This window comes from Alexandromys fortis, unplaced genomic scaffold, assembly GCF_014885135.2.
Source record: "Alexandromys fortis isolate MF-2015 unplaced genomic scaffold, M_Fortis_MF-2015_v1.1 scaffold_1, whole genome shotgun sequence".
In the NCBI taxonomy this organism is placed as follows: Eukaryota; Metazoa; Chordata; class Mammalia; order Rodentia; family Cricetidae; genus Alexandromys; species Alexandromys fortis.
In genome coordinates, this window is record NW_026067927.1 from 41,587,053 (window position 1) to 41,613,672 (window position 26,620).

Sequence of the window (26,620 nt, forward strand, 5' to 3'; positions counted from 1 at the left end):
GCAATTTTGTCTACTTCCCTTAGCCAAGAGGATAATAACTATATGTTTTTTCTTGGGTTCACCTTCTTGTTTAGCTTCTTTAGGTTCACCAGGTATACACTCCGTGACCTTTATTTGTGGCTAGAAACCAATTATGAGTGAGTACATCCCATGTTCATCTTTTTGGGTCTGTGTTACCTCGCTCAGGATGGTGTTTTCTATTTCCATCCATTTGCATGCAAAATTTGTCTTCTCGAGTCTTTTATCTAGTTAGAAGACAGGCTACTTTGTCATTGGCTCAGAGTCTTGCAATGCAGGCATCTTGTGTTTTGAGATAGAGACAATCACTTCACAGTAATCACAGTAATCCACACTGAAGTGAGTATGGGGGACTCTAGGACATGTGCCATCACTGAGCCTAGATCCTGAGGAACAAAAGGACTGTAGCCTGTAGTGGCATTTCATTTGTATTTTAATAAAACTTGCCTGAAAATCAGAAAAGTAAAACAGCCACACTAGTCAGCCTTACAGACCAGGAAGCAATGACACACACCTTTAATCCCAGTAGCCACACTCTCTTGTCAAAGAAACCAGGCAGTTGTGGTGCAGGCCCTCAATCCCAGAACTAGAGAGATTATAAAATGGGAGGGGACAGCTCTCAGTCTCAGTCTAGGGATTTCCTGAAGGCAGGATCATCATTTTTGGACTGAGGTAGAGGTAAGAGTCAGTGACTGGTTGCTTTGTTTTTCTGGTCTTCAGGTTGAATGCCAATATCTGTCTCTGAGTTTTTATTAATCGTGTATCAGTGGCCTGTGATAGTGACTAGCAGGTGTTTGGAGTGTGAAATGGAGCAGGATGTCATGGCTGAGCACAAGTATAAATAAAAAATATTGAAATATTTCATAAACACATTAAATCTTTGTATAAATTATGACAAGGACAGGATTTGTTCAAACTGATTCTATCCATCTTAAGTAGTGCTTTAATTCTCATCAACTGATAGTATGTAAAAATCAGTTTTCAGCTGATATTTTTTTGTTTTTTTGAGACAGAGGTTTTCTATAGCTTTGGAGTCTGTCCTGGAACTAGCTCTTGTAGACCAGGCTGGCCTTGAACTCATAAAGATCTGCCTGCCTCTGCCTGCTGAGTGATGGGATTAAAGGCGTGCACCACACCACCCGGTCTTCAGCTGATTTTTTAAAAATTATTTTATATGCATTGTCCTCTGACCTGCACACACACCATGGCTCTTACCTACCACTCCACACATAGACAATGTATTCTATCAATGCATTTTTAAAGATATGTTTATAAAAAAAGAACTATGATTAAAATATTGCTGCTATAAATTTCTCACTGGTTGTTCAATAAAACAAGCAACTTGTAGCTACTACTCTTGAAACGCAGAATGAAGCATGAATCTATAACCCTGACTTTTTGTTCTTCATTGAATTGGAACTCTGTTAGAAACCGATACACTTTGACTGACTTCGGATATATGCCAAATGTGAATACAGCTGGTTTTACTGTAAGGAAGAATGCATTTCCATAGTTAAATTCCAGGAGAAGACAGAAATCATGAATTAAAAGTTAAAGGGAAAAAAGTCAACTTAGAAATTGCATACAAAGTACAGAGAAGAAATATACTCAGAAGCAGCATGAGGGTCCAAATTAGCTGTGAGGAATATAGAGAATGAAAGCACTTGGGACATCACACTGTGACAGAAGACAATAGGTGGACCAGGGCAAAACCTATGAAGAGGGCAGCTGCGCTTTTATTTTAAAATTTTATTATAAGGAGTCAATATGGCTGATAAATTAGCCCATACAAACACCATAACAGAACCTTTGTTTATTAGAGGCTTGACAAACATATGCCATTATTCAAGAAAATTATTTTCAAAACAGTCTTATCACTGTGCAGTATACATGTGTAGTGAAGGTGTCAATGATGAAATTACTTTTGTCCTTGTAAAAATTTTAATTTCCTTTTTATTCTTTTGTTTATGGCAAGGGAAATATGTGACAAAATGTTTATTTTAGAACTCTTTTTTTTGTATTAAATGGCCTCGAACTATTTTCTGTATGGCATTGAATAAACTCTATAAATCACGTCTCACTATGGAAATTTATTTGATATATAAATTTTTATTTTCATAGTGAAATATATCATGCATAGGAACTAGGGATATGGCCTAGTTTGTAAAGTGTCTGCTGTGTAAGTATGAGGACCTGAGCTTGGATACCCAGAATCCATGTAAAAAGTCAGAGGTGGTGTTACGTTCCTGTAACTAACACTGAGGGACCAGAGACAGGTGGATCCATGAAACTCATTAGTCAGCCAGGCTAGTCAAATCCATGAGCTTCAAGTTCAGTGGCAGAGCCTATCTCAAAACTTAAAGGCAGAGGATGATCTTCAAAAGCGACACCCTACATCAGGTTCTGCATAGGAAAAGTCAGAGCACCAGATTATTGTGTGGCGTGAGGAACACAGACGACACAACACTAACATCCTAGGTGAACAAGGTTCCATAGAGAACTGCAATCATGGTCCTACAACAATTGCGTTTCTACCCTAGTCTCTAATTTTCCCAGGGGGTGAAGTTTAACCAGTTGAATATCATTCCCACTTCATTAAAAAGGCAAGACCTTCAGATGAAATTCACTGAAGTCCTCTGCAACACACTGAACAGTAGAAGCACTTCTAAAAAAATTTAGACCCTATTCTTTGAGCTGTATCAGGTGAGTCTGAATCGTGGGGCTTTATGCAATTGCAGGAGAGCAAATTTACACAAAATCTAAATTTCCTTTGAAGTGTTCACATCATTATTTCAGATCAAAACAGATTAGTGGTTTTGCCCAGAGAACCATCATTTCCTTGTGCTAGAATCTTTCAAGACACCTTCTTACCCTCCCCCCCATACATTGTTAGGCTATATCTGGAAGCTGCATTGGCAGAGTTCAAAATCTGCTTTTAATCATGATGTCTGATTCAGTTATCTCTAGGAATGATTGCTCAGCCAGTAAGTTTCAAAGCCCAATTGTAGTCATTCAAAATTTTAATATGACCACAGATCTAAATTTAATCATATTTTAAATTGAGAATCATCAAGCATACTTACCTACAAAAATTATATTTAAAATATTAACTCATTACCCATCTTACACACAGAATAGAAAAAGAAGTTGAGAACAAATGCAGATAACAGAGTCAGAGGCACCTTTTCTAGTGTCCGTTGAGTGGAGGTGAATAGTTTTCAGATTTTAAACTATTCTTAAAAGTATGCTATGGCAATGATACCAGTACTAAGCTGAATGACTTTGGGGTCTAAATGGGACTGGGCATCATCCAAACTCTGGAGAGTCTGTTGTATCAACTATTATGAGCATAAAACAATAACCCTTTCTTAGAGGTAGAAGGTTTTTGTTAGCAACAATAAAGCCCAAACTCTTCATTTAACAATGAAAACTGAATTCAAACAAGCACAGAACATTTCTAAACATAGAAAACATCAATTGTGGTACTAAAAATTAAATTACATCCAATTTTATTTCATTCATTACCACTTGAGTCCTTATTGTTTGTTTGTTTATTGGTTTTTTGTTTGTTTGTTCATTTATTTATATTTGTTTTTGGCAGCACTAAGAATTGAACCTAGATTCTTGAACATATTAGTCAAGTATTATACTATGAGCTACAGTAGCCCATGCCTTTAAGGGTTTTTTTATTTCGTGTGTAATTTATATTGTATTGTATCTTTAAAAGAAAGACCTCTGGAGGAAACATTTTTTAAAAAGACAGATCCTTTGAGAGGATTATTTTTGACTTTTCAAAAACAAAACAAAATGCTAGTATTAAATTCCACAAACAATATTTTCCCAAAGCAAATGAGAAGACAACAAAGATACACTGCAGCTTCTTGAAGATTTCAGGGTTGTGAAGAGCTCTTGATTAAAGCCACTTTCTGGCCAAGTCCATTCATCGTGCTACGTGTCTCCTGTTCATGCTGCTTGTTCAGTACCAATGGTCAAAAACTTTATCTTCCCATCTCATTATGTTTTTCTGCCTCAGGCAATATCTTTGATAAATGCCAACTTGATACAAACATTGAATAAGAGGTATAAATTGCCTTGTTTTAAATTGCAAAAGTCATATGTACACCAGCCTTGAGAACTGGGACTCATAGAGGTTTCACTGCAGTGCTTGGAACTGCTGTTAATTCATCTTTTCCATGCAGCAGGAAAATTTGAGAAGTGGGCCAAAAATCAGAAAGATGTAACATCTTACTATTTATTAAATAAGGGTTATATGGTTATGCTGATAGTTCTTATTTTTAATTAAAGTGATCTTGCATTGCCTATGTAAATATTTCTTGCATATACTTCCATACTAAAACTCTCACATACCCATCAATACTTTTTCAATCAAGCAGACCTGTGTCCTTAAACTTGTGTTCAATTTACAGTCTGTTCTCAGGGCCTACATTGGCTCTGAGGTGGTTGCACCCTTAGCTGCTGAAAATGAGGGGCCATTGAGAGTAAGAGATCTCAAAGTGCAGGGGTGGGGCTTCTTATACTAACAGTAATGAGCTAAGGCAGTAGGACTCCTCTTAAGACAGCTGTCTGTCATGGCATCTTCTGTACCTGCCCATTGAATAAAACCCAGTTTTCTTGTTTGCTTTCTGTGTATGTGGATAGCACTGAATTCTGCAATCATGGAAGTCACTGAAATTTTCTCTCTTTTGCTTATAGACTCACTGAGAGGAACATTTTTTTCTCCCTACCACACCTACAGTGCTCCATGTTGGCTGTCTGGTTTATTACAAATCCAAAATCCAGTGTCCCCAAGATTCATCTGTTCTCTGAGTCTCTACTATAATACTTGAGGCAGTCTCATGGCACATCAGTCTCAAGGTGATATAGAAAACTTCTACTAGCTCTATTCTTCCAACCAATTTATAGTTTTTATTTGTCCTAACATTTATGCAAATGTTTAATAACCATAAAATTTTTAGATGAGATCCCTTATTTTCTGAGTCAAAAATAAATGTTTTCTAACCTAGAATTTACTTGTTGCTTTTTTCTGAATATTAGAATCATTTAGTTTATTTAATAAATATTTAGAATTTCTTATTTTGACTATTATAATCTAATTGAAACTTGTTCATTGAACAAAAATTATTATGTTTTCACTAATTTGAATGAATATTTATTTAGAATGAGGTTACTTTAAAAATCTCATTGTTAATTTGTATTTTTCACTCATTAGTGTATAGATAGTGAATATGCATTATTTCTGTTGCTGTTTTCATTTCCAAGAATCAGCACTAATTCTTTCTAATTTTCTTGTGGTCTTTTATGATTTAATGTAGTCTTTTTAAATGCACATTTGGAATTCATTTTGGATAATTGAATTTTGACATTTTTCTTTTGTAGTATTAAAATCTACAGCAATAAAATTACATGTGATAATGCTTTCTATTAAAGAGATAAGACAAAAGTCCCTCTGTTTATTTCCATTATATTATATTTCAAATTATCTGTGGCTGCCTTTGATAATGCCAGTCATCTCTGAATTACTTAAATCAAAATTCATAATTTCTAATATCTTATAATTTTCATGTAGTTATACTGATTCCTAATTTAATTAAAATATGATTGTATAGTTTAAGTTTTAGTTTTTCTTTGTGATTTATTAGTTTTTCTATAGTCATTAGCAATCTACATAAACATCAAAAGAAATAAATGTTTGTAGTGTCCTATATGTATAGCTTATAACGTTTGTTAATATTTAAGCCTTCTAATACATTTGCTTGTATTTTTATTCATAAGAAACTTAAGTCACTATGATGTAGAGACACCTACATTCATAAGTATACTATATCACTATATATAAAATAGTTAAAGTATTATCAAACTAATTTTATCAAAGGATTAAAAGATGGTTAAAATGTACTGTATAAACAATGGAATGCTATGTAGTCCATTTATTTTTGATGTAAGTATTTATATATTTGAACTTATATCTACAATTCTTTATTTTGTTTTCTCTTTGCCCAATGTGTTCTTTAATAGCCCTTGCTTTATCTTTCTTTTATATAAATTAAATATTCATGTTTCATTTTAACTGTACAATTTTCTTACCATCTTTAATTTTATCTGGTGATTTCATGATTTGTAATATGACTAATACATCACATGCTACATTCAATGAGATGTCATTTTACATAATATAAAACATATTTCATTTTAGTAGTATTTATTGACATTTTAAAATCATTATTGCACATTTCAATTTTCTTAGATATTAATACAGAATAGTTTTAACAAGTTTCCTTAAAATAAAAGTTTTAAAGAAATTAAATAGCAGATCTGAAGGTCTTTATATTTACCATAAAGTGTAGCATTCTTGTTGTCTTCATTTCTATGTATAACCCTTAATATTCCACTTTCAATCTTTAAATATGTTCGAGGAATGTGATTTCTAATATTAGAGAAACATTGTGCATTATTTGGTTTTCTCATTGCTATGATAAAATGCCCTGACAAAATCAACTTAAAGGTGAAAATGTTTTTGATTCATAGTTCAAGGTTAAAGTCCAACATGAAAGGAAGTGATCATATCAGGAGCTTGAGAAAGCAACTATTCACATTGCTTCTGCATGCAGGAAAAAGAGGGTAATGAACATTGATATTCTACTAGCTTTCTTTTTATACAGTTGGAACCTATGGTCAGCAAATGGTGCTGACCACATTTAGGGTGGGCCTTCCCATTTCAATTGGCCGAATGTAGAAAATTTCTCACAAGCATGCCACAGAGGCTCATGGGTGATTGTCTCATGGGTGATTCTAGATCCTGTTGAAAATTAAAATTAACTATCATAGCTCCTCATAGATATCCTTAACTTTTGTCCATTTAAAGAAATGTTAAGGTAACCTTAACTTTAAGGTAATATTTGATGTATATAGATACTAGGTCAAGAATTTTCTTTTTTGAGTAACTATATACATCATCCCTGTTGCTTTGTTGTCATTATGTCCCATAACTAATGGGGTGCTTGCAAGTAACAAACTCAATTTTCTGGCTGATTTATTTATTTATACAATCTATCTGGATATTACTGCTTTTATATGAAAACCTTCTCATTTTTAATCATGTAGTTTTTAAATTTATTTAATTTGTAGATTTTTCTTTTGGCCAAATTAAAAAAATAAGCATTATTTGTTGAAAATTGTGATAGCATACCTCACATGTTGGGATAACAATTATATGTACTTCTTTAGTCATGCTCACCTCATTATCCTCTCAGAAACCTCCCTTTCCACTCCTGGTATTGTCCTTCCTTTTTTGCAAAAATGATCTTTTCCTTGGCTAACTTATGCTGTCTTGCTTATCTGTACTATAACACAGTAGAGAAAAACAAAGAAATGGCTGCATTTTTCACATACCCTTTCTTCTTATAAAGCATTTTACTGGGAAGTAAATTAGATGGTTAAATATGATAATATTGAACTTTTATGTTAAAAATCCTGCTACTGTAAACATTTTGCCAAAATCAATGTGATCTTTGTCTATGGACTGATTATATTATTTCTATTTACAATGTGAAGTTCATGATATCATTTGATCAAATAAGGTAAACTGTTCTTAATTCCTTTTAAAAAAATTACTGTACATAACTGATAACTTTCCAGTTTGCAAGATGTCATTCACCCTGTAATATCACAAAATATCAATGAGAATGAACTAAAACAAACCAACAATTACTTAAATAAAAACCTCATAAAATTAAAAGAGGGAGATAGAAGTAAATGAAGCAATAATGATTTCCCCTTTATTTCCACAGACAAGAGTCATAATGACTGAGCCATTAAACAACGTGACAGATTACATGGAATTCTTGCTCATAGGATACCCAGATGGCCAAGTGCTGCAGACACTATGTGTCACACTTTTCTTCTTGATTTACGTGGGAACACTAATGGGGAACTTCCTCATTATCATCCTCACCACTATAGATCAGCATCTCCAGACCCCTATGTATTTCTTTCTGAAGAATTTGTCCCTTATTGATATCTGTTATATTTCTGTCACTGTTCCCAAAGCCATCATGAACTCTGTGACTAACACACATTCTATTTCCTTCCTGGGGTGTGTTTTACAGGTTTTCTGTGTGATATTTTTGGCAGGCACAGAGTTTGCCCTGCTTTTGGTGATGTCCTATGACCGCTATGCTGCCATCTGCTTCCCTCTACACTATGAAGCCATCATGAATAGAGGTGCCTGTGTTCAGATGGTGGTGGCAGCATGGCTCAGTGGGTGTTTCTATGGTTCCCTCCATGCCACAGGAACATTCTCTGTCCATTTCTGTGGTCCAAATGTAGTGCATCAGTTCTTCTGTGATATTCCATCACTTCTCAGACTTGCTTGTTTCAGAGACCAAATTCTAGAATATGTGTTTATCATCACTAGCTGTTGTTTTGCTTTCATATGTTTTACATTGATGACTATTTCCTATGTTCACATTTTCACTATCATCCTAAAAATTCCTTCTGTACAAGGAAGGTTTAAAATTTTCTCCACGTGTGTACCCCATCTTACTGTGGTGACCTTATTTCTCTCTTCTGGATTTGTTGCATATTTAGGCTCAACAACAAAATCTCCATCGTCCCTAAACCTCTTTATGTCAGTGTTCTACTCTTTGTTACCTCCTAGCCTGAATCCTGTGATTTATAGTTTGAGAAATTCAGATGTAAAAATGGCCCTATGCAAGATTTTAGGAGAGAAAATGACTGCAAGACTCTGAGTCTTTAATATATTAGCTAATTTGATACAAACTGTGTAAAATGATCTGTTAATTCAAATATGTATTAAAGTTATTTGATATGTGTTACATTATCTTGCTTTTACAAAAAAGAATACATTTTATACATGGAACTGAACATTAGAGGTACTTTTAAAATTATAAACTCAGTGGAAGTTTTCCAAATATTATGTCTATATCAATATTTAGAAATAAGCACATCACGAGAAAAGACAAACTATTAGAACACATCTGTACATTCTCTCCTTTTAAACTTCCAACAAAATGAAATTAATGGCATTTTATTAGCATAAACATGAAATAGAAAGGTAAGACAATATTCTCAGTTTAGTTACAGTTTTGTAGTTGATAGGTTCATCAAAGAGCTATTCTCTAATTGTAAACCACAATTTTATTTAAGATTAACTTAATTGTGGTTTCTTTAATTGTGTAGTAGTCCTTTTAATACCACATTAGGTATTTAATATCTATCTATCCTTTTATCACTATTACTAACCAGTATGATTATGGACAGTCCACTGTCTTTTTTTCACTTTTTTTACTTGCTTGAAAATCCCAGCTTTTCATTTTCTAAATTTTCATGTGTACTTGGAGCTTTATGGACTTTTTAAGAATTGAATTAATATTTGAATTACTTTAATATACTATGAAAGTTCTAAAGTCTCAAAATTTTGAGATGGACAATAAGATATCCCAGATCTTTCTTCTCTATGGATATACTAGATTAACAAAAATATTCATGACAATATCTGATCTTAGATAAGATAGTTAACAATATTCAGTAGCCCAAGTGATCATAAACCAAGGATGACATAACTGGATATCAACATGTAGAAGAATGAAAATAGATCCATATCTATCACCATGCACAAAATTCAAGTCCAAATGGATTAAAGACCTCAATATAAATACGACCACACTGAACCTGATAGAAGAGAAAGTACGAAGTAGCCTGCAATACATGGGCACAGGAGATCACTTCCTACATATAACCCCAGTAGCACAGACAACATGAACAACAATGAATAAATGGGACCTCCTGAAACTGAGAAGCTTCTGTAAAGCAAAGGACACAGTCATTAAGACAAAAAGGCAACCTACTGAATGGGAGAAGGTCTTCACCAACCCCACATCAGACAAAGGTCTGCTCTCCAAAATATATAAAGAACTCAAAAACTAGACATTAAAATTCTAAATAACCCAATTAAAAAATGGTGTACTGAACTGAACAGAGAGTTCTCAACACAAGAATTTCAAATGGCCAAAAGATACTTAAGGACATGTTCAACTTCCTTAGCTATCAGGGAAATGCAAATCAAAACAACTTTGAGGTACCATCTTACACCTGTCAGAATGGCTAAAATAAAAAACACCAATGATAACCTTTGATGGAGAGGATGTGGAGTAATGAGAACACTCATCCATTGCTGGTGGGAATGCAAACTTGTGCAACCACTTTGGAAATCAGTGTGGCGGTTTCTCAGAAAATTGGGAATCAACCTACCTCAGGATCCAGCAATACCACTCTTGGGAATATACCGGAGAGATGCCCAACCATACTACAAAAGCATTTGTTCAACTATTTTCAATAGTTTAATAGTGTTTTAATTAATACAATTTCTGTGTGGTTATTTGAGTTTGGGTAGCTGGGAAACAAACAAGTGGCCTCTGCCTACAAAGGACTAATCCTATTTTTAAAAACAGGTATCATGACTTGAGTTTGTTTTGTTTTGCTATCAAATCCTACTCTAGAACTTCCTTTTGTTGCTTTTCCAAGTTGCCTGAGTGAGTAAACTCTTCTTGTTAAAACAGAACCCTGGGGAATAAATCTCTGAAGACCATCACCAAGGAAACTATATATTCTTCATTCTTACTTCTTGTATGATTGGTCTGTAGAAATTTTTTGAGTACATAATTTACCACAGAATTGAAGATGAAATCAAGAGTCAGCTAGAAAGGGAAGGAGGGATGCCACATATTTAGGTGAGGTCTATTTTATAGAAAAGATAATGATTTCTCAAAGACCCTGTGACCAATTATATTTAATATATTTAAATTGTAGTTAAATAGATTGAACTTCTAAATCAATTATAATTTTCTGAGAATTACAACTGATTCATAGACATGGCAGATTTCATCCAAATGCATCGGAGAAATAGTGTATTCTTAACTTTTAATAATAGCACTGAGACTGTGCTTACTATATGCCAAGAATCTCTAAAATACTTTCACCTGTAAAAAATTCCCAGTTATCATCACTTTTAATACCCACATCTGACAAGTCAAGCTACTGCAAAATAGCAATAATAAGACATTAGTTCATGAGAACCCAAGCTTCCTGAGAGCACAGCCTTATATTAACTAGTATATTGAACTATTTCTCTGTGGCATATTGCTACAGCTTTGTGAATTAGAGGTTCATAGCAATATATAAGCAAAATGAAAAATGGTAGAAACAATTTTTCAAAATTTCAGATACCCCCATGCATATAAATGCCCACCTTACACATACATAGATTCATTTCTAACTTGCTGCTTTAGGAAGTCTCACTTCTACAACAAAATCTCAATTAACTGTAGTTCAAGTGTTTCTTAAGAGAGGATGCTTAAATAAATTATGTATTTTTACGAGATATTTCTGTAATAGTTCATGAAAAGGTGTGTATTAGAGATGAAAAAGAGGTAAAAGAAAAATATTTTAACAGTAATATACTTAAGAAACTAAGCATATCAACTAAAATGGAAATACCTAATTTTTATAAAATGTTTCTGTATTATTTGAGTTTTTCTTATATTTTAACAAAAATCATCAGTTTATTGAGAATATATCCAGTAAATATTTTCATGGAATGAATAGTGCCTCTCATGATACACATATCCTATTTTATGGACTTTATGAATATGTCAGACACAATCATGAAAATAAGATGTGATTATTCTGTCATATCTAAAAGGATCTAGTGTCACTGCAATAGCCCTCATAAGAACTAATAGAATTGACAAATACAAAATATAAAGACTAAACTCGAGATGTTAGAAAGAGAGTATGCTAAGCCTTAAAAAGGGAAAGGGCAGCATACACACTGTGTGTCACTGGGGCTCATTCTGTAGTCATGTCCTCAGAAAAAAGGGGTTTTGTGCCTGAAACTTTTAAATCTAAGATAATATGTTATAGCAGACCTAAGAAATTAGATTTCAAGATACAGGACTCTGAATGAAATGATTTTGAATAGTACTTATTACTTGCAACATCACTCAGCTTATATACATAGCAGTTCTTGTAATTCAGAACTGAATCAATAGTTATATCTAATGTATCTTCATGTCTGTCTTTGTGCTTTCTTTTGTATTGCTGGGCATTAAACTTAGAAGCGTGGGACTACTAGGTAAAATTTTACCGCTGAACTATATCTGTAGCCTTATCTTTGCAGTTTGATTTTTGAGACTTCTCCATATTTTTCTAGATTGAGAATAAAATAAATAAATAATTTTAAATGCACCACAGTTTCAGTTCCCGTGTGGTTCTGGTGAGATGAGGTGAGCATAATATTGATATTCATAGAGGCTGATTATTTGTATTCCAATGCTTATTTATTTCCAATTCCTTTCTCCTGCAGCTGTATCTTTCCATTTTTTCAAGGCATATTGAACACTGTAGATCAAGATTTTAAACAAAATAATTTTAATGACATACAGATGCCTATAATTTAATGTAATCTTGTAGGTGGTACACTATATTGAGTTTGCAAATCTTCACTTCCCTGTGTCTTCTTCTCTTCCATCCTTCTGTGACTGTGATTATACAATGACGAATTTTACACATGTCTCAGAGTTTGTTCTACTTGGATTCAAAGGGGGTCCTGGGACACAAACAGTGCTATTTTTGATTTTTTTAGTTTTGTATGTTATAGCAGTGGTGGGAAATTTTGGCATGATTATAATTATTAAGATGGATGCACACCTCCACACCCCAATGTATGCCTTCCTCCAAAGTCTTTCCTTTTTGGACATCTGCTATTCTTCCACAATTGCTCCTAGAGCTGTTATAAACTGCTTGAAACAGGACCACACAATATCTTTTGGTGGGTGTGCTACACAATTCTTTTTTTTATCTCTTTTTGGTACTACAGAAGCTTTTCTCCTGGCTGCCATGGCTTATGACCGCTTCATTGCCATCTGTAATCCTCTTCTATACTCTGTGAGTATGTCTCACTGGGTCTGTGGATTATTAGTGTTGGGGTCCTACTCATGGGGTGCATTGAATGCTATCACTCAAACTACAATGACCTTCACTTTGTCCTTTTGTGGATCCAATGAAATCAATGACTTTTTCTGTGATGTCGTACCACTCTTAACCCTCTCATGTTCAGACACCTTTATAAACCAGCTGGTTCTTCTTGGTTTGTGTGGTTTCATTATTGTCAGCACCTTCTTGACTGTTTTTGTTTCTTACATCTACATCATCTCAGCAATATTGAAGATCCGCACCGTGCAGGGACGCCAGAAAGCCTTCTCCACGTGTGCCTCCCACCTGACCGGTGTGTGCTTGTTCTTTGGTACTGTTTTCTTCATGTATGCACAGCCCAGTGCTGTCTCCTCCATGGAGCAGAGCAAAGTGGTGTCTATCTTCTATACTATTGTCATTCCCATGTTGAACCCCCTCATATACAGCCTGAGGAACAAAGATGTCAAGCAAGCTCTGATGAGAAGCAAACAGAAATTCTCCACCTGATTGTGTGGATGTAGGTTTTGCAAACTAACCTGGACTTTACTCCAGCTCAGTGCTACTCCCGTGGTTTTTGCTGTACCAAGAGTTACTTTGTTAATGCCATTTAACAATAAATGAAATCAAGGCTGATGATAAATAAAATTTGAAGTGAAAGAATGGATAATTGAATTCGTATTTGTTTATTTTGCCTCATATACAGGAGCCGGATCAAACTTCATCATAAAAACTGTCAAACAATCAAAAAATATTTGAAAACAACTCATGAATTAGTAAAACATATGAGGGTACTACAATTTACTCACCATTCATGTATTGATAAATATTTGAGCTGTTTTTAGTTGGGGGCCATTACAAATACTCTGTGTGTGTGTGTGTGTGTGTGTGTGTGTGCCATAATCAATTCTTTTTCTTCAACTCTACTAGAGTAAGTTTTGATAACATAGACATTAAAAAAATTTAGATTGAACAAGTGCATAATATGTTGCAATTTTACTGTATATATTATTTCTCTGAGAATATGAGTACTAGACATCATAAGATAATACTAGAGTCAGCAGAGCTATGAGTGATCTGGGTAATAATAAACTGTTTTATTCCGACTGTAGCATCAAGGGAAGATTGAAGAATTTGCATGAGAAGAACTGGGTTGTGTGGTGGGTGGTTTTAGAGACTAAGGATAATGAAGGAACCTTGAAATTCCTAAGTGGGGTTTTGTTGATCATAGGTGGCACTAAAAGAGGAAAGGATTGGGTTTTATTTTTTTTTTTACTTTTCCTTTTTTCCCCCTTGAGATTATAATATAATTACACCATTTCTCCCTTCCCCTTCCTCCCTCCATACTTTTCTATATATCCTGCCTTACTCGTTCAAACTCATGGCCTTTTCCCCTTAATGTGGCTACACACACGCACATAAAATATTCTTTTATATAACTGGCTTAGTTATTTGTTAGTTACTTGTATATGTATTTCAGGGATGAACATGTGGTAATAGGTAATAGATTGGTGTGTTCTTTCAGAAAGACTATTTCTCTCACTTTCAGCATTTCTTTGTTTTCTGTAGTTCTTTGTATAGTATGAGGCACTATGCGCTTTCCTCTGTCCACTTTGGCATGTCTATTACTATTGACTTTATATGTTGATGAGACATTATGGGTGTAGCTCCTGATATTACTAAGAAAAACAGCTTCACAGCAAACTCCCTCATCCCCTGGCTCTTGCAATCTTTTTACTTTCTCTTCTGCAATGTTCAGGAATTGTTTTTTTACCTATATCCATTGTGACTTGGCTCCATAACTCAGTATATTTGTGGCTGGAGCTTTCTATAATGGTCTCTATCTGTTGCAAAGAGAAGTTTCCTTGATGCATGAAGATTTCACTTATCTGTGGATATAAGGACAAACATTTGGAGTGTGGTTAGGTATTACATTGGTTTAGTAAAGTGGTGGTTGTAAGTTCTCATCCAAAATCCATGACTCCATTAGCCCTGAATTTCAGTGCCAGGCATAGATTTCCTATTGTTGAGCAGGTATTAAGTCCAGTTAGAGATCAATTGGTTATCACCAAGTTATGCATGGCACTACTGCATCTTTAGGATTGTCATTCTATGCTGGTTATTGTTGGGGTTTGTAGGAGTCATAGCTGAGTAAGAACTGTTGCGGTTTCTTTTTTCTTCTGTCCTTTGGAAGCTTGCATAGCATCTTCTGGTGCCATGAAAGATAGTCTTCAGGAAGGAGACATATAGTTCAGTTTCAGTACGGTTTTTTAGCCTTGTATCTGAAGCACATGGTGTCTTCAGCACTATGGATTTGCCCTCCACCTCTGGGGACTCAATCAAGGGACAACTTTAAACAATAACTTAAGAGAGAGCTTCTCTTTCCTAGTGTTGGGGATTTTGTTAGATGGTGTTTGGTTCTTGGAGAGAAGGTTGTCAGCCCAGATTTTTAAAAAAATCAATTAAACTATTCATGTATATTCATAAGCAGACCCAACATGTCAGTAGTTAATAACATGATGCCTTATGGCTTTTTCAAACATACTCACTGTTATTTTATCCTCATTCCTTCTTTTGTATTTATCTCTTTCCTTCTCCCTGATTAGAAATCTGCCTTTCTAATTTTCTTGATATGATCACTTGTACCACACTATTCTTATCTACTGATCTTCAAATTTCATGATTTCATTTTCCTTTAGAGTTGAATAGTATTCCATAGTGTATGCGTTCCACATTTTCCTTATAGCTACACATTGATTGAAGAACATTTTGGTATTGAGGGAAATTTTTTGAATAATCTCTTATAATGTTTTGAGGAATCTGAATTAGAAGTTTTTTCCTCAGAGCTGAGCTTTTAGATGCAGTTTTCATGGAGGATGTGAACAGAGGCTTTGCTTTGAAGTGCCAAGACATGGGTGCCAAGACATGCTGTTGGCAGGAGGGATCAGAGAGATGAAGTTGCTTTTGAAATTTGTGATGCGTTAGCTAGAAGAAAAAAATAAAGTTTGAAGATAGGTCAGCAGTTTGTGTCTTCAGGCTACATGTTGCTCTTGGTAGAGAGAGGGGTGCCTGGAGACCTTTAGCCGGGGATATGGAGAAAGAGATTGGAAACAGGGAAGGGACTGATTGACCAATCAGCTATGAGAAAAGGGAATCCGAGTATCTCGTACATTTGTGAGGGCAGTTTCTTTTCAGTATTGAAAAGATTCATGCTACTAGTCATGAGTCTTAGAAAAAGGTTATCCAGTACCAGGACTTAAAGTCCACCTGGTGATCCCCTCTAGAATATCTAAATGTGGACACAGAATCATGGAGCCTTATTTGGGTCTGTCTGGAACAGGTCATGCCAAACAAATTTCAATTCTGAACAGTCTTTTTTTCTAGAAAGGGGCTGGAAGAAGGGCCCAGTTGCCCTGAAAGCAACGTATTGAGATAGTCAGTTACCTTAAGAGTGTATGCCCAGACCAAAGATAGAATCCCATTGGTGGGGTAGGGTGGGATTGAAAACACCTATAAGTGGTTCTATGAAACAAAAGTCTGGAGAGTGAAAGAAAAGAAAGCAGGGCAATTATTGAAAGTAAATGTATAAGCAGAGCTTTTAAAGGCCAATGCACAGTGAAGAGAAAAATAAAACAGTGCTGGCTAGAGAATTATTAATAGCTTGCTTTTCCACTCTGTACAAATTTTAAATAAAATGAGAGACAGCACTGACAGTCAGTCTAGAAAGAAAGCTAAATCCAATTCACAATTCCCCTTAGCTTTGAGATTTATTAGAATGAAAGGGTCTCAAGACCATGGTATAGCCTTGCTGTGAGAGGGAGAGCATTAGACAGAGACAACACAATATATGGAGATCTAAACATGAGAGGCCTTAAAGTGAATGAAAGACTTCCTTTTAAAAAGTCTCCAGGAAAGGACTGGCAAGGAGAAAGCTGAAAAGCCTCTTCAAAGGAGCCTTCAGAGTATCTCCCTAAGCAAACTCCCCCTGAGGAATCTTCAGGCAAAATCCCCCAGAAAAAGGAAACTATGACTGTTTGAAGTCTTTTATAGATGGTAGTAGTGAGTTTTATATCACATGATTTAGTTCAACATAATATTTCTTCATACAAGCTGAGTTAGCTCTGTAGACCTATGGGGCAACTAACACAAAATAATGTATCATGTATTTTGAAAAGGGTTAATGTGCCTTTTTAATGTATTCATTTAAAATATCTACCTAGCTATGCAAGGTAATTGATATGTTAATGAGTATATACTTTTTATCTCTTTATTGTTTAAATGAACTTGACAGAAATTTAAGCACGTTGTTGATTATCATTGGTGAAAGGGGTACTCTTGATTTATTTATAACCCTAGACAGAATTTTTAACACTTTTCCATTTAACATGGTGTTAGTTGTCAGATTTTCTATTTAGTTCTTTTATATTGAGACACTTCCTTTCTATGCTGCTTCCATAATTCCCTTCTAAACTGTTGTTTCATTCAAAGTTATCAAATTTTGTCAAATCCTTCTCAGAATTGATTATAATGATAAAGTGTTTTTTCGTTTTGTCAATTTGGTATAACATTGATTTTCATAGATTGTGCCATGTTTGTATTACTTGTATAAATTTAACCTGTGCTAGAGTGTAATTCTAAATTTAGCTATCAAAATCAATTTTCTTATATTTCATTTAGAATGTTTTCATTAATATTGCTTGGTGGTACTTTTCTGTGCTTCTTTTGTCTTTGACTGGTTGTGATTGTGATGTAATGACTAATCTCTTAAGCCTTTTAATAGAGACTGAGAAAGATGTTGTTTATTCTTGAATTATTTGGTAGAATTCTATAATGAAGTAACAATCCTACTTTTTAGAGCATTTTCAAAAAAAAACTACCCATTATGAAAAACTAAATTCTTTATACTTTTAGTGTTACTTGAAAAATTTCAGACATTAAGATAAAACAGAATTTTGGAGATCAGACCTTTGTCTTATGTGGGGTTGGTGAAGATCTTCTCTCATTCAGTAGGTTGCTTTTTTGTCTTAATGACTGTGTTTTTTGCTTTATAGAAGTTTCTCAGTTTCAGGAGGTCCCCTTTATTCATTGTTGCTCTTATTTTCTGTGTTACTGGGGTTATACATAGGAAGTGCCCATGTATTGCAGGCTATTTCCCACTTTCTCTTCTATCAGGTTCAGTGTGGTCAGATTTATATTGAGGTCTTTAATCCATTTGCATTTGAGTTTTTTTTTTGCATGGTGATAGATATGGCTCTATTTTCATTCTTCTACAGGTTGACATCCAGTTATGCCCACACCATTTGTTAGAGATGCGTTCTTTCTTACATTGCATAATTTTAGCTTCTTTGTCAAAAATCAGGTGTTCAAAGGTTTGTGGATTAATATTCAAGGCCTTCAATTTGATTCCATTGGTCAATGTCTCTGTTTTTATGTCAATACCAAGCTGTTTTCATTACTTTAGCTCTGTAATAGAGTTTGATGTCAGGGATGGTAATATCTCTGGAAGTTCCTTTATTGTATAGGACTGTTTTGACTATCCTGGGTTTTTTGTTTTTTCAAATAAAATTGATTATTGTTCTCTCAAGATCTGTGAAGAATTTTGTTGGGATTTTGATGAGGATTGCATTGAATCTATAGATTGCTTTTGGTAGAATTGCCATTTTTACTATGTTGATCCTATTATTCCAAGAGCATGGAAGATCTTTCCATTTTCTGGTATCCTCTTCAATATCTTTCTTCAAAGACTTAAAGTTCTTGTCAAATAGATCTTTCACTTTCTTTGGTTAGAGTTATCCCAAGATACTTTATGCTATGTGTGGCTGTCATGAAAAGTGATGTTTCTCTGATTTCCTTCTCCACTTCTTTATCTTTTGTGTATAGGAGGGCTACTGATTTTTTTGGGTTGATCTTGTATTCTGCCACATCACTGAAGGTATTTATCAGGAGTAAAGAATTCAAGAAACTAGACATTAAAATTCTAAATAACCCAATTAAAAAATGGTGTACTGAACTGAACAGAGAATTCTCAACACAAGAATTTCAAATGGCCAAAAGATACTTAAGGACATGTTCAACTTCCTTAGCTATCAGGGAAATGCAAATCAAAACAACTTTTAGATACCATCTTATACCTGTCCGAATGGCTAAAATCAAAAACACCAATGATAGAGGTCCTGGAGAGGATGTGGAGTAAGGAGAACACTTATTCATTGCTGGTGGGAATGCAAACTTGTGCAACCACTTTGGAATCAGTGTGGTGGTTTCTTAGAAAACTGGGAGTCAACCTACTTCAGGATCCAGCAATACTACTCTTGGGAATATACCGAAAAGATGCCCAAACATACTACAAAAGCATTTGTTCAACTATGTTCATAGCAGCATTATTTGTAATAGCCAGGACCTGGAAACAACCTAGATGCCCCTCAGTGGAAGAATGGATAAAGAAAGTGTGGCACCGTACTGGCTTTGTGGGAGCCTAGGCAGTTTGGATGCTCACCTTACTAGACCTGGATGGAGGTGGGTGGTCCTTGGACTTTCCACAGGGCAGGGAACCCTGATAGCTCTTTGGGCTGACAAGGGAGGGGGACTTGAATGGGGGAAGGGGAGGGAAATGGGAGGCGGTGGTGGGGAAGAGACAGAAATCTTTAATAAATAAATAAACGGAAAAAAAAGAAAAAAAGGAAGTGTGGCACATCTACACTTTAGAGTACTACTCAGAAGTAAAAAACAATGACATCTTGAATTTTGCATGCAAATGGATGGAAATAGAAAACCCTATCCTGAGTGAGATAACCTAGACCCCAAAATATGAATGTCATATGTACTCACTCATTAGTAGATTCTAGCCATAAACAAAGGACATTGAGCCTATAGTTCACAGTTCACAATCCTAGAGAAGCTAAGTAATAAGGTGAACCTAAAGAAAAATATTTATGCATCCTCCTTGAAATTGGAAGTAGACAAGATCGCCAGGCAAAAGTTGGGAGCATGGGGATTGAGGGTAGGGAGAAGGGGAGAGGGGGAAAGAGAAGGGAGAAGGGGAGGGTTGGGGAGATTTTGGGGAAGTGGGATGGTTGAGATGGAGGAAGTACGATATGGGAGCAGGGAAGAAGATATCTTAATTGAGGGAGCCATTTTGGGGTTGGCAAGAGGCTTGCTTGGCTCTGGAGGGTTTCCCAGGAGTCCACAGGGATGACCCCAGTTAGGACCCTGGGCAGTGGAGGAGAGGGTGATTGAACTGGCCTTTTCCTGTAGTCAGACTGATGACTATCTTGAATATCACCATAGACCCCTCATCCGGCGACTGATGGAGATAGAGATAGAGACCCACATCAGAGCACTGGACTCAATTCCCAAGGTCCAGCTGAAGAGCGGAAGGAGGGAGAACATGACCAAGGAAGTAAGACCATGAGGGGTTGGTCCACCCACTGAGGCAGTGTGCCTGAGCTAATGGGAGCTCACCAAATCCAGTTGGACTGGGACTGAACAAGCATGGGATCAAACTGGACCCTCTGAATGTGGCTGACAATTAGGTAGTGCCAATGATAATGGCACTGGGATTCGTCTTTACTGCATGCACTGGCTTTTTGGGATCCTATTCTATTTGGATGCACACCTTCCTAAACCTGGATGAAGAGGGGATGGCCTTGGGCTTCCCACAGGGCTGGGTACCCTGCCCTCTCTTGGGACTGGAGGGGGAGAGGGAAGGGTGAGTGGAGGAGTGGGAGGGGAGTGGGAGGAGGGGAGGAAGTGGAAATCTTGATTGTTATTATTTATAAAGTAATAAAAAAGAAATAAAAAAAGATAATAAGAATTACCTAGTGGAAACACTAATGGTTCTTCCTTTTTATGCAATAAAACATGTTTTTGCTTCTAACTTTACAAAGAATATGGTAGTGTTTAACTCCCCCTTTCCTTTTTCCTTGGTGAATTTCTCCTACATTGTATTAAAATTATAAATTTTCTCAGTTCCACAGTGACATTCACTTATTACCCTCTTCTTTTCCCAAGAGATTCTCATTTCATCAGATATATGCCTGTAGCATAATAAGACTATGATTAATATTTGATAGGGCACCCAGAAGACATAACTTTAAGATGAGCTCCAGGTGATAATGGTCATCTTGTTAGCTTAACGAGTCCCATGACTATTCTTCAAGTGGTTGATTTACAAAATGTTTCACAATATTCTAAGACCTTACCTCATTATTTCAGGGAGTAATTCTTAAATATTTTTTTCTTTTAACATCACTGTCCTATGCAGTGTTTTATCTATGCCTAGTAGTAGTGGAGATGTAACCTTTGAGTATGTGTTGTCTATATTTTAGAACTGCTGTACAGTACTTTCATGTTAGGGTTTAGGGTTAGGGTTAGCAGACCACAGGGTAATGCAAGGACATTATAAACAAAGTTCACAGCAGCCTCGGGACTGATAACCACAGCCCCATGTGTAGAAAGAGGTGGGTTCTCGGATCTGAAGCCATTCTTTCCCAAACACTCTGGCCCCAGACCTTTACCAGCTCTGCTAAGAAATTTCCTTGTTTTAGAGAAAGAGCTTTATTTCTTTCTCAAAACATCAGGACCTTAGAGAAACTTTCCAAGGTCTATGCAGGTTGCCAAACTCAAAGGGGCTTAGTTTCAAGTGTCTTCTATAAGTTCAGCACTTCAAATTTGACATTCAGTTGTAAGATTCATTTGGAGTTAATTTTGTGGAGGTTGTAAATGGCATCTCATATACTTGTTAACACTCCACTACTAAGCTACGATGTAGGAGAGTATAATTGAGATACAAAAGATTTACTAATGATTAGGAGACAGTAACACAAATAGAATTTAGCAAAGGGAGGGCTGCCTCTAAAATAATCCAAAGATAAGTATTATGTTAATCAGGGCTGTCAGAGACTATGATGCTAGAATGCAAATATTCTCACTATTTATGTATACTGTTATTGGTTACACGCCTGTAATAAAAACAGGTAATGGGATGCTCATCCATGGAGGTGGTAGAGAGACCCTCTGTGTAAAGATCTCTCTATAGTAAGCTAGGGCATCATAGTTTTAAGAGGGGTATTTTAGTTGTGTTGTACTGGAGGCTGTACACATCAGTTAAAAGATGTTTTATTAGTTATTTGCTGTTTCTTTGTATTGTCAACATACACCTATTAAAAATCAAAAGTTTTGTTATAGAAATGATGCCATGTATTATATGAAGACTGTCTTGGTGTTTTCTCTAAGGCTTAAAATGAATGTCAAGAGCAAATTCCACAGAAGCCCTTAAAGAGGAAATAAAAAATTCCCTCAAAGAAATGGAGTAAAAGACAAACAAAAAATTGGAAAACATCAACAAACCCCTTAAGGAAAACTAAGAAAAAGCAATCAAACAGATGAAAGAAATGATTTAAAGCTGAAATAGAGACAATACAGAAAACATAAACCAAGGGAATTATTAAAATGGAAATTATGAGAAAATGATCAGGAACCACAAGTGCAAGCATAAACAGCAGAATATAAGAGAAGAGAGAATCTCAAGCACTGAAGATACAGTAGAAAAAAGAGGCTCATCGGTCAAAGAAAACATTAAATCTAGCAAAAGCATCACATAAAATATCCAGGAGATATGGGACACCATGAAAAGACCAAACCTAAAAATAATAGGAATAGAAGAAAGAGAAGTCCAACTCAAAAGCACAGAAAATATATTCAACAAAATCGTAGAAGAAAACTTTTCCTATCTAAAGAAAGTTATGCATATGAAGATATAAGAAGCTTACAGAACACCAACTAGACTGGATCAAAAAAAAAGTCCCTTTACCACATAATAATCAAAACACTAAACATAAAGGATAAAGAGAAAAAAGAGCCACAAAGAAAAAGGGCAAGTAACATATAAAGGCAGACCTATCAGAATTACACCCGTCTTTTCAATGGAAACAATGAAAACCAGAAGGTCCTGGTCAAACTTAATGCAGACATTAAGAGACCAAGTATTTCAGCCCAGACTACTATACCCAGCAAAACTTGTAATTACCATAGATGGAAAAAACAAGATATTCCACGACAGAAGCATATTTAACCAATACCTTGCCACAAACCCAGCCCTATACAAAGTACTAGAAGGAAAACTCCAATCCAAGGAATTTAAATTACATCCACAAAAACATAGGTAATAGATGATATCACTGCAGCAAATCCCAAAGAAGGGAAAAACACACACAATAACATCACCAACAATGAAAACATAAATAACTGGAACACTGCTCATTAAAATCCTTTAGTATAAATGGACTCAATTCACCTATAAAAAGACACAGGTTAACAGATTGGATATGAAAACAGAATCCATCCTTCTGCTGCATACAAGAAATACACCTCAGCCTCAAAGACAGACATCGCCTCAGAGTAAAGGGTTGGGAAAAAATTCCCAGTCAAATAGACCTAAGAAACAAGCTGATGTAGCTATCCTAATATCTAACAAAATAGACTTCAAACTAAAATCATTCAAAGGAGGCAAAGAAGGACATTTCATATTAGTCACAGGAAAAATCCATCAGGAGAAAATCTTAATACTGAAATCTCTACCCTAAATACAAGGGCACCCTCATATGTAAAAGGAACACTACTAAAACTTCAATCACACATTAAACACCACACACTAATAATGGGAGACTTCAACACCCCACTCTCACCACTGGGCAGGTCTGTCAGACAGAAAATTAACAGAGAAATAAGGGAACTAACAGATGTTATGACTTAAATGGACATAAAAGACATCTATAGAACATTCCATCCAAACATAAAGGAATATACCTTCTTCTCAGCAACTCATGGAACCTTCTCAAAAAGTGATTACATACTAGGTAACAAAGCAAACCTTCACAAATACAAAAAAATGGAATAGCCCCATGTATCTTATCAGATCACCATGGCTTAAAATTAGAATTCAACAGCAACACTATTTTCATAAAGCCCACAAACACATGGAAATTAAATAATGCTCATCATCAATGGGCCAAGAAAGAAATAAAGGAAGAAATTAAACAGTTCCTAAAATTCAGTGAAAATGGCTACACAATATACCCAAATTTATGGGACACAATGAAAGCAGTATTAAGAGAAAAGATTATAGCACCAATTGCTTACATAAAGAAGCTTTAAAAATCTCACACTAGTGAGTTAGCAGAACATCTGAAAACTCTAGAGAAAAAAAAAAGCAAACTCACCCAGAATGACTAGATGGCAGGAAATAATCAAATTGAGAGCTGAAATCAACAAAATAGAAACAAAGAAAACAATACTAAGAATGAGATAGAGAGTTGATTCTTCGAAAAAAATCAACAAATTAGACAAACCTTTATCCAAACTAACCAAAAGGCATAGACAGAACATCTAAATTAACAAAATCAGAAATGAAAAGGGGGAAATAACAACAGACATGGAGGAAATCCAGAGAGTCATCAGGTCATACTTTAAAACCTGTACTCCACAAAACTGGAAAACTTACAGGAATTGGACAATTTTCTGGATAAATACCACTTACCAAAATTAAAATCAAGATCACATAAGCAAATTAAATAGAATTATAACTGCTAAAGAAGCAAAAACAGTCATCAAAAGTCTCCCAACTGAAAAAAGCCCAGGATCACGTGGTTTCAGCACAGAATGCTACAAAATTTTCAAAGAACCAATACCAATGCTCCTCAAATTGTTCCACACAATAGAAATAGAAGAAACATTGCCAAACTCTTTTCATGAGGCTACAATTACCCTGATACCCAAACCAGAGACATTACTAAGAAAGAGAATTAAATACCAATCTCACTTATGAACATTGATGCAAAAATACTCAAGAAAATACTGTCAAATCAAATCCAAGAAGACATCAGAAAAATCGTCCACCATGACCACGTTGGCTTCATGCTAGAGATGCAGGGATGGTTCAACATACGAAAATCTGTCAATGTAATCCACCATATAAACAAACTGAAAAAAAAGCACATGATCATCTCATTAGATGCTTAAAAAGGCTTTGATGAAATGCATTTCTTCATGATAAAGGTATTGGAGATATCATGGGATACAAGGAACATACCTACATATAATAAAGGCAATGTATAGCAAGCTAACAGAGCCATCATCAAACTAAATGGAGAGAAACTCAAAGTGATCCCACTGAAATCAGAAACAAGACAAAGTTTCTCACTCTCTCCATATCTATTCAATATAGTTCTTGAGGTTCTAGCTAGAGCAAAAGATAACAAAGGAGATCAAGGGGATATAAATCATAAAAAGAGGTCAAAGTCTCACTATTTGCTAATGATATAATAGTCTACATGAGTAGCCCTGAAAATTCTACCAAGGAACTTCTACAACTCATAAACAGGTTTAACTAAAAAACAAACAAACAAACAAAAAAAAACAATAGTTCTCCTGTACTCAGATGATAAAAGGGCTGAGAAAGAAATCAGAGAAACATCTCCTTCACAATAACCACAAGTAACATAAAATATCTTGGGTAACACTACCCAAACAAGTGGAGGACCTGTATGACAAGAGCTTCAAATCTTTGAAGAAAGAAATGGAAGAAGGCACCAGAAAAAGGAAAGATCTCCCATGCTCTCTTGGGTAGGTAGACTTAACATGGTAAAAATGGCAATCTTAACAAAAGCAATCTACAGATTCAGTGCAATGCTCATCAAAATCCCGGCAAAATTCTTCACAGTCCTCAATAGAACAATACCTAACTTCATATGGAAAAACAAAAAACTCAGGACAGTTAAAAAATCCTATAAAATAAAGGAACTTCTGAAGGCATCACAATTCCTGATTTCAAACTCTACTACAGAGCTACAGTACTGAAAACAGTCTGGTACTGGCATAAAAACAGACAAGAGGACCAATGGAACCAAATCGAAGGCCCAGATATCAATCCGTCCCCCTACAAATACCTGATTTTTAACAAGGAAGCAAAAAATATAAAATGGAAAAAAGAAAGCATATTCAACAAATGGTGCTGGCATAACTGGCTATCAACACATAGAAAAATGAAAACAGATCTATATCTATCATCATGCACAAAACTCAAGTCCAAATAGATCAAAGACCTCAACATAAAACCAACCACACTGAATCTCATAGAAAAGAACGTGGTAAGTGCACTTGAATGCATTGGCACAGGAGAACACTTCCTAAATATAACTCCATTAGCACAGACACTGAGAGAAACAATTAATAAATGAGATCTCCTGAAACCCAGAAGCTTCTGTAAAGCAAAGGACATGGTCAACAAGACAAAAATGGCAGTCTACAGAATGGGAAAGATCTTCACCAACCCCATATCAGACAGAGTGCTGATCTCCAAAATATACAAAGAACTCAAGAAATTGGTCACCAAAAGAACAAATAATCCTATAAAAAAGATGGAGTACAGACCTAAACAGAGAACTCTCAACAGAGAATCTAAAATGGCTGAAAGACACTTAATGTTCAACATCCTGAGTCATCAGATAAATGCAAATCCAAACAACTTTGAGATTCCATCTTATACCTGTAAGAATGGCCAAGATCAAAAACACTGATGACAACTTATGCTGGAGAG

The 26,620-nt window shown here is 35.3% G+C and overlaps 2 protein-coding genes across 2 annotated transcripts; both read left to right on the top strand.

Annotated features, from left to right (window-relative positions):
- The first annotated feature begins 7,838 nt into the window (after positions 1-7,838).
- Positions 7,839-8,786, top strand: LOC126502575 (olfactory receptor 14A16-like). The gene has a single exon (XM_050143711.1). The coding sequence runs from the start codon at positions 7,839-7,841 to the stop codon at positions 8,784-8,786; it is 948 nt and encodes a 315-aa protein (XP_049999668.1).
- A 3,823-nt stretch (positions 8,787-12,609) lies between these two features.
- On the top strand, positions 12,610-13,536 carry LOC126503019 (olfactory receptor 12-like). Its single transcript, XM_050144455.1, has one exon. It carries the CDS (start codon positions 12,610-12,612, stop codon positions 13,534-13,536), a length of 927 nt encoding a protein of 308 aa, XP_050000412.1.
- Positions 13,537-26,620: the final 13,084 nt, after the last annotated feature.

Excerpts from the sequence above, each read along its gene's own strand:
- LOC126502575 (XM_050143711.1), top strand. The coding sequence starts at position 7,839 with ATGACTGAGCCATTAAACAACGTGACAGATTACATGGAATTCTTGCTC.
- LOC126503019 (XM_050144455.1), top strand. The coding sequence starts at position 12,610 with ATGACGAATTTTACACATGTCTCAGAGTTTGTTCTACTTGGATTCAAA.